Genomic DNA, 16141 nt, shown 5'->3' on the forward strand with positions numbered 1-16141 from the left:
TATGAACAAATAGCTGCTTCTTGGAGAGTGTGTGTGGCAAAGCAAAAGATGGTGGGTCTCAGATGGCATTTCTCGTGCGGTCAGAACAGGCAAAAGTGCGCTTTCTTCATGGCTAGAAAGCGACTTGGTAACACACAAAGGCAGACAAGACGTGAGAGGTCCGTGGATGAGGAGGCGCTAAGAGCGCGGATAGCCTGCAGAGGGCGGCGGTCAAAGACACCGGAAAGCTCGGAGCGTTTTCGTTTGTCGTTCTGCATCTTGGACTCACAACTCGTGACTGCTGCGTCCTAGCCGCAGAATTCACGATTTAAACGGCGAGCTTCAACGAGCTTCTCGGAGCATTTCCTGAAACATAAGCATACAGTATACAGTACAAGAGCCTGTGGGTGCTCCTGTTGCTGTGCCAACGCGTCCACTTCGCTTGGAACTTCTGTCTAGATTTCTAGATTTCTAGATCAAAGGCTCCGAGCCTCGAGCCTCATTTGTGACGGAAAAGAAGCCCCATTCACGATTCGTGATTCGTGATTCACGGTTCTTGATTTGCCGAGAAATCTGAATAATCGTGAACAGGAAATCGTGACTGTCGAGCAGCGAAAAGCACGAGTGTTATTCACGATTCACGCTGATTGACTCACGACTGGGACACACCAATCGTGAATGGTGAATGGTGAATCCTATCATAGAAACGTTCCTTGTGCGAATCTCCATCGAGTCAGATTTGCTGATTGCTGCACAGCATGACCCGCGCCCAATAAGCCAAGTGGATCCAACTCAGAACAGTGATCCCCACACCGCTCCACGCAAGACATTGACACATCACTCCTTGTGCTTACATTCTCGATTTGCCAACCAGCTACCGGACATGCTATTGTACATTGTATGGTATATGCTTTCAGGAGCCGCGCTCACCCACTTGTCTGGAGCGTGGGTGAACAAGAAAAGAGCAAGGATGCCGATGGCCGTTCACGTTGCTTCTTATCGTTCACAATTTGTCACGACGCTTTGGATGTGAGAATAGGCCAAAGCAGGCGGGCTCCGTTCAGCTTAGTGATTGCATAGTCATCTCAAAAGAGCCCATCCCATGCTGAGCATTTTGCACGCAAGGTTCGGCGGTGTATGGTCGAGCTTGTAGCTGGACATGATCCAACGATACTGATGAACGCTGTTCATGCGGGACCGACAGAGAGTGCGACCGAAACTGAAAGTCAGGTTGCCAAGTTTCAGCGGTATGAGGACGACGTTGAAGATGCTGTTGCTGTTGCTGTTGCTGTTGCTGTTGCTGTTGCTGTTGCTGTTGCTGTTGCTGTTGCTGTTGCTGTTGCTGTTGCTGTTGCTGTTGCTGTTGCAGCTGATGGTGTTGGTGGTCGTAAGTGGACTGCTGTTGCTGATGCCTCTCCTGGCTGGGCGAGGCGTTTACGCCGACCGAACGAGGTGGTGTAGGTGCCGTCCGGTCTTCGTCATCTGCAGAGACCAGTCTGATCTTTTTGTCACCTTGTGGGCTGGTCTTCTTCCGAGGTGGGCTTGCTCTTTTGCCACTTTTGTTTGACGACGTCGTCGATGAGACAGATACCGATGCTGCTGTTCCTGTCGTTCCGCTTCTTGCCCTCGGTTGTGGCGCTTTCCGTGACTTAGCAATCGACGCTTGCATTGTCTCCATGCCAGCTCGAACTTCAGTCTGCATCGTCTCGAGCATGTGCTTCAGCTCCGCTTGCCATGCTGTCGATGTTTCCTGCATAGATTTAAGGCGACCAAAGATGACCTTTCTGTCCTCGGCGGCGCGTACCACTTTCTGAGTGATCTCTACTTGCAACGGAAGCACCTGCCGCATCTGCGAGTTCAACTTGTCCTGTTCTTCAAGTGCACCTTTGAGAAGAGTCGACATTTTGGTCAGATCGTCCTGGATTTGAGTCATTCTGTTCTCTGAAACCAGCCAAAAACAGTGGATGCTCTCTTGAATGTCCTTCAGTCTGCTCGATTCGCCATCTCGATCTCCGATGCTGCCTCCTGGGGTGCCCGCCCTTGGTGTGAATGATTCGCCGAATTCAGCAATTTTGCTAGAAAACGATGATCTGATACAGCTCGATCGGGCAGAAGCGGGAGGCACATGCTGTGGCTGCAAGATTCGACCAGACTCCGTATGACCAGACTCCGTATTACAAGGGACTGGTGCAAGAGGCGGAGGAAAAGACACGTCGGGAAAGACCTCCAACGGGCTCCATTCCACTGAGGTCTGCGAGGTCGAAGAGTCGGATGCATTCTGGCTTGACGGTCGGACATTGATGTGATTCGGATGATAACCGCTCATGGTCATGAATGCGTCTGATGCTCGAAAACGCGGCTGCGAGTTGGTCACACCGGGCGAATCAGGATCGCCAGCGAAGGACGAAAAGGAAAGGCCATAGTTCATATCTTCCTGCTTGGCTTGTTGCCAGTATCCGGTTTGCCTGGATGGAGGGTCGATCCTGCGCTGCGGTACGTTCGGGAAGTCCTTCTGGCGCATCGCTAGCTGCTCTGGCAAAGTATGTTTGCTGTTCGAGGACGAGTGTTCCGATGCTTGCATTTTGTCATGATGATTGAGGTCGGTTCTGCGTGTCTTCAAGTTACGTGCATGTGGGTATAAATTAAGAAAGAATGAGTCGGTACCAAAGGACCAACGTCATGGCTATCAGTACAGTATAATACGACTGTCTGCGACTTGCCACATTCTTTTCGCGATCAAATCTCGGTAAGGGCACTCCGCAGCGCCAGACTTGTCTCCGGACTACCTTGAGTGTGAGTTACGGATCTACCGAACCTGCGAGGAGGAAAGCGGTGGGTCAAGTCAGTAACAAGGCTAAGCCGGATCGAGAACTTGACCATGTCGGCTTTGCCAAACGATCGTTGGAAGTTGATTAGTTGTTTGACAGCTTTTCCCTACAAGAATAGCTCGCTCATAAATGGTCGAAAAGGATTTCGCAAAGTAAGCTTAAGCTAGGGATATTCTATGAAAGTTGATTGCATAGCCTACCGTTTCGCAGCGGCGGTGGTCTCTCCCGTCGGAACGCGTCTAATGCATGACAACGACGTCACAAAGCAACTGCCATCGGATCACGCTTCCTTTGGTGATCGCTTGGCCAACTTTCAACATTTAACGCTGTTGGGCAGCTTGATTGCTTTCAGCTTTGAAAGCGAGGTATATGAATTGACCTAGGTTGTCCAGGATGGCTGAGCCCTTCCGAGTGTTTACTTTGGACCAGTTATTCTACCAACTTAGGTAAATTGAGGCATCGAGCACTGTCCGTGTCCTACGATAGGCACCTTGGAGCTCGGTCAGGACCACGTAGCTGATCAAGCCTAAGTCAAAGTGTATTTGAGCTTAACCAAGACATGGAGCGCAAGCTCACGCTGCTTCTTGACGTTTCATTTGATTAGTAGGGGCGATGGAGCTTTGATTGGTGCGCTTTGGTGGATCTCTTATGTCTTTCAGCTACCAACTCAAATGTGTTAGCTTGGAGCTCTGGGCGATTCATTGTGAGTAACGTGGCAGCTTGAGATGCTCCTGCAAGCAGCAAAAACGATCTCCATCGTGAAACACGAGTTGACAAGTTCAAGAACAAACCATGAAATGAAACGTGAAACCCGAAACACCGAATCACGAACCACGAGCAACGATTTTTTTTCTTGGCCATGAACCACAAACTACGACGAACTACGAACTACGAGTCGTGAATTGCGGGAAGCAGGCTCTGAACCTAAAGTTTAACAGTGTTTAGAGTTGGGAATTCGTGATTTCCTCCGTCGTGCGTGTTGGTCTTTTTCGCCGGCGCAAAACGCTCAAGCCAATTCACGATTCACGATTCACGATTCACGATTCCATCAGCCTGTGCCCAGCAAGTGCCTTTTTCGACTTCGAGGCTCCCTTTCATCGCAGGCTCTCTTCAAACACATTCCTGCTGCTAGTCAGATCGTACCCTGTCCTGCCATCCACTGTCCTGCAATCTAGTTCGAGAGATTGATTGCGTCCTGGCCAATTCGTTGATCTTGTTCGTTATACGTCTGCCTCCGTCTTTCTTCGGTGATGAAGCTTGTTTCGGCTTCTCATCCGCGCAGGCCCTAATCCAGCTGTCAAAATGAGCGCTCCCGCCGCTCGCCAGGATGCTACGCTTTCCGCAGCCAGCTTTCTCGCCTCCATCAACGCTGAGTCGAGCACTTCCTTTGGATCGGACGTATCGACATCTGCTGCAAAGTCAACTCCATCGCTCCCCATCTCGGCCAAGGTGGCGCTCATCGATGCTCAGATCGAATCTCTCGAGGCGCGCATAGAGCAGACCATCACAACACATGCTGCTGTGCTTCGTGAGCGAGCAGGCTCCACTCGCACCGTTGATCGCAACCTCAATCAATTGTGGCGGTCCGTCAATCAGACAAGCTCCCGTATCGTGACGATCGGTCCTCAACTGACTCCTATAGCATCCGAATACCACGAAGCACTCGCGCAGAGTTCCAAGCAGCGCCTTCTCATCTCGGTCTTGTCCGATTTGCTTGCAGCTACCCGCCAGCTTGAAGTCGTCGAGAAGCTGCAGCGACAGCCCGAGTCGTCGACTTTCAAAGATCAGCTGGCATTAGCCACCAACCTCATGCAACCCTTCCGATCCTCCCCTGCACTTCAAAATCTTCCAGCTGTCTTGGAGCTTCAGACTCGCCTTGACCGCCTCGAAAAGGAGAGCACAAAGTCTAGTTCATCTCGTCAAAGCACCAACACAATACAAGAAGCCCCACCAGATCAAGTTCGGGCTACTACAACAAGCAGCATCAGCAAGCACATGGATGTGCCGAATGTTGATAACACACCTGCGCTTTCTCCCGCTCTCAAAGTGCTCGAAGCTGCTCGTGCTATCATCGTGTCGCGCGATGCCCAAGCAGGATGGAAGGAAATCCGTATCGAATTAGACGCACCTTCTCCGCCACCTCCGGACACCTTTATACCGGCTCCTCAAGCCAGCTTACCAAAGATGCAGCCGAGCACATCATCAATCGACGCACGTCCCGAGCATATGCTCAGCGAAGAAATGTATCCAGGATCGGCGTCATTGACACGAACTTCTTCGTCCTCCTCGGCATCCAATGCGCGAAGCAGACACAAGCCCAGATTGGGCGCACGTGTGATTCGTCCACAAGATCAGCTCGGCAGCGGTCCTTTCAACGCCCAAGACACTTCCCTCGATGGGGACGGGGACGGGGACGGGTGGGGACTCGATGAGGATGACGAAGATCTCACTGACGCTCCGCATGCAGCAAGCACCAACACTGCTGCTCATCAGTCTCATCCAGCGCTGATTGCAGGGCTGCCAATTCATCAAAGTGTCGCGTCCCTTGCGCGCGACGAGCGCTTTGGCTCTCCCAGTAGCTCTGTAGTGATGCAGAGGAGCATGAGTTCCGCCTCTTCGCAACAAAGCGCATTGGCGATGCAAGAACCAGCGTCTCATAGGGAAGCCGCAGATAGCAATGACGTCGACGCATGGGGCCTGGGCGAGGACGAGAGCAATGACGAAGCAGATGCCTGGGATCTGAATGACGACAACGTTATGCAACAGTCACCAGAGTCACCAAACAAAACAAGAGCTTCAGTGTTGCCACTGAATGGAAGCGTCACAGCGCCTTCATTGACGGTGGCTGCACCTGCCCACGATGCATGGGGTGTGCAGGATGGAAATGCCGACGCTGACGATGATCCATGGGAGACAGAAGAGCCCTCAAAGCAGACAGAATCTGCGGTAAATACCACCGTAGCAGCATCTGCACGACAAAGCAACGCAGAGCTTTCGTTTCCAGATGCCGATGAACCGTTGGAGACGGCTGATCAGCCGGAGCAGAGTGCAGCACAACTTGCATCCAGAGCAGCTGGTAGCGCTCCCACTTCAACACCACAGTTGCAACACGATCTCATTCCATCCTCTTCCACCGCTCTGGAAGGCAACGCAGACACGTTCGTATTGGTCACTGAGCAGATCAAACCTTCCGCACAAGCACAACAAGGGCCAACACTGGTCGCCTCGCACGATGCCGAACAAAAGGTCGAAGTCACACGATCAACGTCTTTCGTGGCCGAGGTGCCTGCAAGCGTTGAGGCTGCCCAAGTCTTCGAACAACCCATTGCGACAGGCGCCAATGAGGATGAGGCCGAGGAGCAAGACGCGGATGCGTGGGGCTTTGAAGAAAGCTCGAGTGCGTCTGAAGCTGACCGCGCAGAATTGGCTCCAATCACGCCCTTGCAGAAGCAAACGGCGTTAGAGAAGCTGGCTGCCCAAGAAGCATCGACTGTGAAGACAAAGGCAGTCTCGGCACCTTCGGCAGCAGCCGTCTCGGTCAAGTCAACGCGCCAGGACTCGCAAGCTCGTGAGAGTGACATCGCTTCCAGCCCGTCATCGCCCTCCGGATGGGGTGAAGATTTCTCCGATCCAGAATCTATAGACGTGCCAGCATCAGGATCACACGAAAAAAGGGCAGCTCAGCCAAACACCAATCGCATCGCCTCATCTATACGGTCTGTCTCGAGAGACCGAGAATCAGTTGCAGGCACCGCAGCAGGAGACGCACAGAAGCTGTCCAATGCAACGCCTTCTGCAGCTACCGAACTCAAGGAAGAATGCACCATCAGCCAACGTTCGCTGGACCTTGTCAATCTAGCCGAATCCACCATGAGTTCGGTTCTGGCAAAGCTGCAAGGCGGGCACGCTACCGATGGCGACGAAGACAAGGACAATGTTGAAGCACTTGCGGGCACCGTCTTCAAGATCTTTGAGCTACACCGTGCACTGATGCCTGTGGCTCACGGCGAGGTGCTTCGAGACGTCCCGTCGCTGGCGATGCAATTCTTCAACGATTGCGAGTATCTTGCTCGTGAGCTGAGTCGTCTTGTGGCTGACAAGGGCGGCGATATTGCGACAGCCTGGATCGCCCACGATATGGAGGCGGCCAAGCGATGGAAGTCGAAAGAGCTGGTAAAACTCGAGCAGGAAGCGACCATGACGAGAAGCTTAGGACAACGGTGGTTCGAAGCCCAAATGACGGCGCAAACAAAAATCTTGCTGGACACGCTGATGGAAGCGGATGGGTTTGCACGAACTTTTGACGATCACCGCTTTGCACGATGCGAGAGATGTATCAAGCAAGTGGTGCAGACGCTGCAGCAGCTTTCCAAGGCTTGGCGACCGGTTCTGATCACCTCTCGATTCCACGCTGCTATTGGTGGATTGGTGGATTTGGTATTTCAAAAGATCCTGCACGACGTGCTCGATCTGGAAGACATTGGCGAGAGTGAGTCGGAAAAGATCGCGTCGCTGGTCAAGACGCTGGGTAGCTTGGAGAGTCTGTTTACGGCTGAAGGCGCGGAAGAGGCGAGCGCGGCGCCGCTGTGGGTGCCAAGTTGGTTCAAGACATCGTATTTGATCGAGATTTTGACGGGATCTTTGGTGGATATCGAGTTCCTGGCTTTCGAAGCGGGTGCGTTGGTCGATTACAGTCGCAAAGAGTTGACGGTACTGATCAAGGCGTTGTTCGCTGATACACCGAATCGGGCCAAACTGTTAAGGAGGATTGAGAGTGCTCCGGTTGAGGTGCTAGCTCACTAGTGTTGCAAAGACGGTGTTTCTGTGGCATTGTCCGCTGCGGGCTATTCGATGCGATTGATGTATACACCGATCGGTATCTCTCGACGTGTCGGCTGCATGTGTTTGGCATCCATGAAGCCGCTGAGCGACAAGTCTGAAGTCGGGAACCCTTCCGTCGCGTATCGGAATCTAAACCCCCTCTGTTGCTGATGATCGACAAAGTTTGTTCACACGCCTCATTCACGATTGTGGTTGTTGTGTTGTTTCCGAGAATCCGATTCGACCACCACGGAAGCCGCATGGAAGCCGGACCATCGCGGACATGTATGAAACAAAGCTGCCGTCGAGCTTCGTACTGTACGCTTCAGCCTGGTCTGATAATTCACTATGATATCAAGTTGTAATCGAGGACGCGGAGGCTTTGCGGAACAGCATCAAAGCTCTGTCGCTGGGACTCCGAAGCCACGCTCTTCGACTCACGGGAAAACGCGCAATGACAAATGTCGGGGTGACCGAAACAGTGGGCATAACACGTTTTCAGACACTTCCAGTGTGAGTGAACAGGCACCGAGACAAGATGCGGAGTTGAGAACACGGAATGTCCGAAGGAATGTGAGCTGACCGATGATCATGACTTTTGCAAGCCGTAAGCCGCTAGCATCGAGACCCTTCACGTTTGTGACTTGGCGTCAAGAGAAACATGAGACCATGATCTGCTTGGCGCATGCATCTAATGTGGATCACGAATTGCTTTGCTGCTCCTGCTTGTTCCGCAAGCTGCCAAGTTGCGAAAAGCAGGAGAACGAGTACAGGCTCCTTTCTTGGCAGCCAAGACTGCAAAGCGGAATCGAGCTTGATCTGTGTGAGGCTAGATTGCGTGCTGCTTCTGCGAAATCCCATCTCTCGCACCAGAAAGTCTTGGCGATGCGCGCGCCATCGCGTAAATTGAGCGTCCAGCTACCTTTGGAGGCGTGCCGCTGTGTTGTGTAACTTTTTTGGTTTTGTTTTTTGACATCTGCAGCAACCCGTCATCACCATCGTCGCACTCTTTTTAAATATTTGGTTAACTATAATTATTCAGGACTATGATTTTCCCCCCTTTTCCCGAAAGGGTCCTGCTTCGATGGTTCTGTCTTAACTTACTTTTTCCCTTCTGTCAGTCGTGAGTCGTGAGTCGTGAGTCGTGAGTGTGTCTATTTTCTTTCTTATTCTTATGTTTATTTTCTCTATGTACTTTGGCGGTGGGCGCTCTCTCCTTTCTACAAGAATAGGAGCGGGGCTTAATTTAGTCCATCGAGAAGGGCGCGTTTGTATCACCAAGAGCTCCTCGTTTTAGCATTGGTCTTCTATGATCGGAAGGCTTTGCCGTCAGGGTGCTAGAGAAAGAAGAGCGAGCACGAGAACGAGAACGAGAACGAGAACGAGAACGAGAACGAGAACGACAGAGGCAAAGGCCTGGCTTGGCTTACATTGTTTGATCGTGATTGTGGATGGCTTTCCGACGACAGACTGAGAGGTCTCTTCTCGCCAGTAACCGCTCAGGGCGCATTCATGCAAAAGCGTAGCCGAGCAACTCAGACTCACCAAGCTGGTCCGCGCCCAGAGTCCTCACATCCTGACAGGACGGCGCATGACGCTTTTACCTGGCTTATGAGTCTCCGGCTTGGCTTCTCCTAATCGAAAATGAACGATGCAAACCGTCTTCTGTAAGCGGTGCCCTCTCCATCGGCATGTCCATATTACCGCCAAGCCAGACTTGCTCCGTTCCTTTGCCTCCCTATCCGCTCTTGCCTCACTACAAGAGCAGAGCGACTCCTAGAAGCGTGGTTGCGCAGGTCGTCCTCCATTGGCGCCCTTTCCGGCATCTCCAGAACTTGCCTCCCATCCCTCGCACTCCTGAAATAGTAGCCTCGTTCTCTGCCGACCTCCCCCACATACCATCCTATCCGACAGCGATTCTGCTCCAGTTTCTTTCCGTACAGCATCTATAGATACCCACGTTAACTCAGCAAACCACTCATACGCTGGTTCACCAAGACGTAGATTAGGGTCAGAGGGTCCCTATCTTAACACTAACATCGTCTACTAGATACTATTTCAGACACTTCCAACAGTCGTGTGCACTGTGTCCTCACAATGACGGGACGTCGCCCACGCAGTCGTGCCGCCGAACCCTACAAACTTCCCGCCTCGCCACCCGCTGCTGCGGTCGAAGAGCCTCTGCTCAATGCCAACAACTCGCTCAACACAGAACCAGATGCCAGTGGCGATGCATCGCTTCAGCCACTATCGCCACCACGATGGTCGCGCAGCAACTCTCGATACAGTCCGGACGAGCGTGACCAAGATCCGCTCTTCGTCGAGACTTCTTTGACCTCGTCCAACTCGGCATACCCAGCACAACGAGCTGCTTCACCAGGAAACCCAATTCCTATCCAGGAAAGACCTTTCACACCGCCCTTCGCCCGTCCAGGCTCCAGACCTCTTTCTTCCTCAAGCTCTTACTTGTTCGCTACACGCTCGCAAAGCGATTACGACTCGGTCTACCAGCTTTGGCGTCAGAGCGGAACACCCAGCAGCTTTAGAGAATTTGCTGAGGACAACGATAGCACTAGCGGTTACCGCGACTACAGGCGTGGCAGCTCTGCCATGGATTTGGAGAAGATCGAAGCGTATCGTGCTGGCGCCACCGATTCTGCATTGCCGGAGTCAGCTCAGAAAGAGTATCAAGGACTTCACAAAGGTCAGGGCGGTAAGAAGGGCCGTAAGGACTATCGAGCCGTTGGTCTCGCCAAATACGGTCGTGGCAAAGACCAGCGCATATCAACATCTAAGAAATGCCTGATCCTCACCGCTGTCGCTCTTGTGATCGCGGTTTTGACCGTCGCCATTGTGGTTCCGATCACACAAATTTTGCTCAAGCCAGCCCCGGCCAACGCGGGAGCGGAGAACGGCGGTTCCGACAACGGTTCGGGTCCCGCCAACAACTCAGCTTCCAACCCCACTCCAGAGAAGCAGGTGGCCATCTGGGGTACTAATGGCTCCGTCATTGATCTGGGTAACGGCAACAACTTCACCTATATCAACAACTTTGGCGGTCGATGGGCTTCGGAACCGCTCAACAACACTGCCCAGGCTCAGAATTACACGCCTCCACTGGATCAAGAGTTTGACTTTTCCCGCAATAGGATGCTCGGCGTCAATCTCGGTGGATGGCTTGTCACCGAACCCTTCATTGTCCCCGCTCTGTACGAGCCATACGAGAACACTTCGAACCCTGCGATCGATGAGTTCACCTTGTCACAGCGATACCGTTCGGAAGGTGGCATTGACAACCTGCGCCAAAAGATGACCGATCACTACGACACCTTCATCACCGAACAGGACTTTGCCAGCATTGCTGCAGCCGGCCTGAATTGGGTTCGCTTGCCCATCGGCTTTTGGGCTCTCGAGACCTACGCGAACGAGCCGTACCTGGAAGGTGTCTCTTGGAACTATGTTCTCAAAGCCATTCAGTGGGCCCGCAAGTATGGTCTGCGTATCAACCTCGATCTACATGCTGTTCCCGGCTCGCAAAACGGCTACAACCATTCTGGCCGTGTTGGATTCATCAATTTCTTGCAAGGCCTGATGGGCAAAGCCAACGGCGAACGCACCACGGACTATATTCGACAAATCACACAATTCATCAGCCAGCCCGAGATCCGCAACGTTGTGCCCATGTTCAGTGTCATCAACGAGCCTTACGCCATCACCATCGGACAACCGGCGCTCGAAGCGTGGTATTCGCAGCTCTACACCACGCTGCGCGCCATCACCGGTACCGGTGCGGGCAACGGGCCCTACATCACCATTCACGATGGTTTCTTGCCTCTCAACTCGTGGCAAGGCTTCCTGAGTGGCGGCGATCGTATCGCCTGGGACACGCATCCCTACCTTTGTTTTGCTGAGCAAAATACGGATCCCTGGGACGTCCAGATCCTCAAGCCGTGCCAGCAATTTACGTCTCTTCTCGACAATGCTCGCTCCAACATGGGTGTCGCCATGGGAGGTGAGATGTCGTTGGCCATCAATGACTGTGGCCTCTTTTTGAACGGCGTCGGCCAGGGCACCCGCTACGATGGCACTTATCGAGGGCCTGTAAGCGGCAATTTCCCCAGAATGGGTTCTTGTCAGCCATTCGATGACTACGAAAACTACTCGAGCAGCACGAAGCAGGGATTGCGCCGTTTCGCGTTGACTTCGATGGACTCGCTGCAAGACTTCTTCTTCTGGACCTGGAAGATTGGCAACAGTCTGCGAACAGGAAAACCGAGTGCACCTATGTGGTCGTACTCGTTGGGACTGCAGCAAGGGTGGATGCCCACCAACCCGTTGGGTGAATCGAGTGGCGCCTGTGCGGCGCAGGCGGCCCGTTTGCGTACCTCGGTACCGACAGCCACATGGGGAAGGGCATTCCAGTCGTGGCAGACAGGCGGCGCAGGAAGCTATTCACCAAGCACCGATTCTTGGCCTCCGCAGTCGATGGTGTCGGCCAACCGACCAGTCTCGCAGCTGCCCAGCTACACGCCCACCAAGTCGATGACGCCTGTTCCTGCGCCGACATTCTCGGTTACTGCCAGCGTTTCCGGTCAGCCAACTGCGGCGCCCACGATCGGATCCTGGTTTAACTCGGCTCTAAACAGCGCCTTCTATACCCAGATCGCTGGATGCATCTATCCTCCTGACCAGTACAATCTGACGGGATGGGATGCTTCCGGCTGGCCCTGCAGCGGCGGTCAGCAACGTAGAGAGGTTTTGGCGCGTGCGCAGCCCACTCCACTTGCTTAATGATTGTATCCATGGACTTTATCCCAGTGCTTGTCTACTACCTGTATTGTAATTCTAGTGCTCAATCTACAAAACTTGGCTTGTATGACGTCGTTTGCTATTTAAGGAGGTGTGTGATGAGGTTCGGAAGGTGTGATCTCAGGCTAGGTGAAAGCTTTGTCGATGTCCGACTTTGGATGGTGTCTGGCGAGCGGTGAAATGTGGTTGTGGTCATGGATTGCATGGCGGACTTTCTAGTGCGGCTGGCAGAGGGGCGCGCACGGCGATAGACTGCAAGCATGATGAACGATTTGTGATTGTGCTTGTAGATCTGAAAGTGGCTCGGGGAGGGGGTGTCTTTGCTTGTACGAAATGACGCGGGTTGGCATGCGAGGCGGATTGGGGCGTATCGAGTGTGCTGAGTATCGCTGAATGTGCAGCGAGAACGGAGCGAAATCAAGAATCACCGGTGCAAGCACGAATCACGAATGGCGGCGCACTCGTCCCGTCCTTCACAATTCACGATTCATGCACGCTGACCGAGATTTCCAGAATCCCCAGCGTGCTGATCAACACCAACAATCACATCGTCCCAAACACACACCATACCCTACCAACTCCAACCCGCCTCCTCTCGCCCACCCTCGCATTTACACCCAAATTGCACATGAGCGCCAACCCCGACCGCTCGCCGACGCGAAACGACAAGCGCGCAATCCAGATTGCGCATCCATGCCAAACACATTCGTCATGGATCAAAGTCATGAGTGTGTGAGATGTTCGTGATTCGTGATTGTGGTGCGCACCCAAGAATACAAACAAGTGAAACGCACGCCGAGATGACCGAAACTACCAGCGATCCAAACGAGTTGTGCCGAACCAATTGTGCTGGACCCGAACAAGCAACAAGCACCAAGCACCAAGCACCAAAAACATCTTTCAAGGCCGCATGCTGCAGCGGATGCCAAGAATAAGCGTGTACGCGCATGTCTAGCCTTCACGCCACGACCTGCCCCGATCACCTGTACCCAACAGCGCGCCAATCAAGTCTCTTGCCGTGTTGACGATCTCGACTGCTCGTCCGATGATACCGCCTTCGTCCTCCTCTACGTAATCGTGTGCTAGCGGTACACGAGGCTCCGAATTGTGAGGTGCAACCAACGCTCCTGTCGCACTCGTCCTCCGTGGCAGAGTAGGGCTCGATGGACCGCCGCCAGAGATATCGGCTCCACTTCCTGAACCAGAGCGACGTTTGCCGCTCGCCCTCGCCAGAATGAATGTGGGCGTATTGAGCGGCGTAGGCCCCACCTCTACCGGACCATCAGGGCTCGTAACGCTACCCGCTTTCGTGGCGCGTGGCGCATTACTCGGGATGTTAGACACGTCGACGCTCAGCTCGGTAGCAGCCGCACTCGACGAGCTCGAATTCGCTCGTGCAGAAGCAGCTTTGGAACCGCCTTTTCTGTCGTCCGACCAATAGCTCCTTTCTTCGCCGTACATGTACCGATCGCCATCACGATCTTGCGAAGATCGGTTCGAGCCCGCATTGTCTTTTGCATCCAGATGCGGGCTTGCAGGGAAATGCGGGCTGGCCAAACCGTACGAGCCTTGCCCGTCCGAGTCGTACTCGTTCAAGGACCGATTCGCGACCGGACGCGCCTTTCCTCCGTGCGGTGCTGCATCTCCAGCTCCAAGTCCATCAGTTCCATCTCGCGGACCGTCCTTGGCGCCGCTCCGAAAGGAATCGCCACTACTCCGTACATTACTCCGCGCATTGGCGGGCGACGACGACGAGGAAGTCGGGCTGGCCGATGCGGCTGAATATCGGTCGTAGCTACCGTTGACGGTCGAATTGGTCGGCGAGTGTCCGGACGAGGTGGCACTGTTGGTGCGTACGCGTCCTTGTCTGGCTGCCTCCTGGATGCGCTCGTAGCTCGTCGAGCTACCGAGCCGTTGTGAGGGTCGACCACGCTCACGTGAATTGTCGCCGCGCGACGACTCGTACGCATCTACAAACGAGGAAGATTCGTGATGCGAGGTGCCGAGAACGTCATAGTCGCCCTCGGCCTCGAGACTGCGCGATTCGTAATCCTCTGCGGGAGTTTGGTGCACGATTCTATGCTTGAGGATACCTCTGGGTGCAACACTGGCCTGCGACTGTTCCGGTGCTGCGGCTGCTAGATCTTGAGGCGACGTGGATGATGTGGATCCGTCAGTCCTGTCTGACTCGCTATGGTCAAAGAAGCTTCCGTAGGTTCGGGGAGCGTCAGGGCTGCTCGCAGCGTCGCCTGTGTTAAAAACCGGCCCATTCGAGTTGGCATGGTCGCCCGAGCCGTCTTCCATGTCTGGGCCGTCGAAATAGTCAAAATCGCCGTGGAAATCATCATCAAGATCCCATTGAACGCCTCGTGCGGTGGGATCGCCATGGTTGGCTGGGACACCGGCACGGGCGTAGCCGTACTGGGCGGGATACGTGGATACGGTGCTGCCGTTGTTGGCGCGCGTGGCAAGGAAGCCGGTGGGATCGACTACGGCGGGGGAGGGCGCTGGATATATCTCGGAAGTCTTGAGACGAGTCGGGGCCAGCTTGGCGATGGTTACTTGGAGTTCCGAGTTTTTCGAGGAAGAGGCCGAAGCGTGAGAAATGGCAGGTGAAGTTCTTGGACTCGATTTCATGGTGAGCACTTCCTCCTCTTCGCTGCTTGCATCCTCGTCTTCCTCGTCGAATTCGTCCTCATCGTAGTCGTCGTAGTCGGGATACTGGTGATCCAATGCGATGCACTGCTCGACACGGTGGTTGAAGCTGATGTGACGCTTTTCGTCGGGGCCCATGCTGTCGGCGCGATTGATGCTGGGAGACTTTTTCTTTTGCGCCGAGACCAAAGGCATGGCGTTGGGCGAGCTTCCGGCGCGCTTGGGCGCCTTGCTGACGAGATTCGAGTCGGATTTAACGGAAAACAGCGGCTTGCGCTGAGCAGCGGCGGCTTGCTCAGCCTGGCGATCCTGTTGTTGCATGTGGTCATCAATGGGGTTGGTCTCGAGCTCAATATTGGGTGAAGTGGCGTTTCCTGGTGTTGTGAGCATGTCGGAAATGGTGCGATGCTTGAGGATGGAACGGACGCGGTGACCATCGTCGAGATCCAAGCGATCTGCGGTGGTAGCAAGTTTGGGAGGTGGAACGGACTCGACGTGCTCGTGGAGCGGACCATACAACCACGTCACATCGCTGTCTTTCAGCCTGTAGAAGGGTAGGTTTTTTTGTGAAAAGAAGGGGGCATGGGAAATGAAAAGTCAGCATTGTCTCGAAGTAGCGTGGTGAGGAAAGCGACGGTGAGAAGGACGAGGAAGGGCAGACGTACCAGTTGAGTGTTTCGGGGCTGATAGTCTTGAGGTTGCCGCGCTGCTTTGCCCATGTACGCCAACTTGCATTTTCGAGCCTGACGCCGTTGGCAATCTGGTTCTTTTGCTTTGTCATGGCCTTCCAGCTGCTCCACACATCTTCGTCAGTCCACTGGTGACTGAGGTAGTCGACGCAGACGGTGGGCATGCGTGACTCGATCTGAGCATCGTCGGGAGCCGGCACGTTGTTGGCAACGGTGGGATACGGCTGCGGGGTGGACAACATCTTGGAAACCTAAACGAGTCTATTGACAAAGAGCAAGCGGCGGAAGATGTGATGAGAAAGGATGAGAGTGCCGTCTTGGGCAGCGCAAAGGTCGAGATGCACGATTGTCCTAGTTGTT

General features: G+C 53.9%; 4 protein-coding genes across 4 annotated transcripts; 2 read left to right on the forward strand and 2 right to left on the reverse strand.

The window, feature by feature from the left end:
- Positions 1 to 1039: 1039 nt before the first annotated feature.
- On the reverse strand, positions 1040 to 2560 carry UMAG_05370 (uncharacterized protein; the record flags this gene model as incomplete). Its single annotated transcript, XM_011393766.1, has 1 exon — positions 1040 to 2560. The coding sequence occupies one exon, from the start codon at positions 2558 to 2560 to the stop codon at positions 1040 to 1042; it is 1521 nt and encodes a 506-aa protein (XP_011392068.1).
- A 1549-nt stretch (positions 2561 to 4109) lies between these two features.
- On the forward strand, positions 4110 to 7610 carry UMAG_05371 (uncharacterized protein; the record flags this gene model as incomplete). The annotated part of the gene is made up of 1 exon (XM_011393767.1): positions 4110 to 7610. The coding sequence occupies one exon, from the start codon at positions 4110 to 4112 to the stop codon at positions 7608 to 7610; it is 3501 nt and encodes a 1166-aa protein (XP_011392069.1).
- Positions 7611 to 9725: 2115 nt separating this feature from the next.
- On the forward strand, positions 9726 to 12419 carry UMAG_10211 (uncharacterized protein; the record flags this gene model as incomplete). The annotated part of the gene is made up of 1 exon (XM_011393833.1): positions 9726 to 12419. The coding sequence occupies one exon, from the start codon at positions 9726 to 9728 to the stop codon at positions 12417 to 12419; it is 2694 nt and encodes an 897-aa protein (XP_011392135.1).
- Positions 12420 to 13388: 969 nt separating this feature from the next.
- On the reverse strand, positions 13389 to 16023 carry UMAG_05373 (protein phosphatase regulator REG1; the record flags this gene model as incomplete). The annotated part of the gene is made up of 2 exons (XM_011393768.1): positions 13389 to 15636; positions 15758 to 16023. The coding sequence occupies 2 exons, from the start codon at positions 16021 to 16023 to the stop codon at positions 13389 to 13391; spliced, it is 2514 nt and encodes an 837-aa protein (XP_011392070.1).
- Between the last annotated feature and the right edge of the window lie 118 nt (positions 16024 to 16141).

The sequence above is a fragment of the Mycosarcoma maydis genome, chromosome 19, assembly GCF_000328475.2.
Source record: "Mycosarcoma maydis chromosome 19, whole genome shotgun sequence".
Lineage (NCBI taxonomy): Eukaryota > Fungi > Basidiomycota > Ustilaginomycetes > Ustilaginales > Mycosarcoma > Mycosarcoma maydis.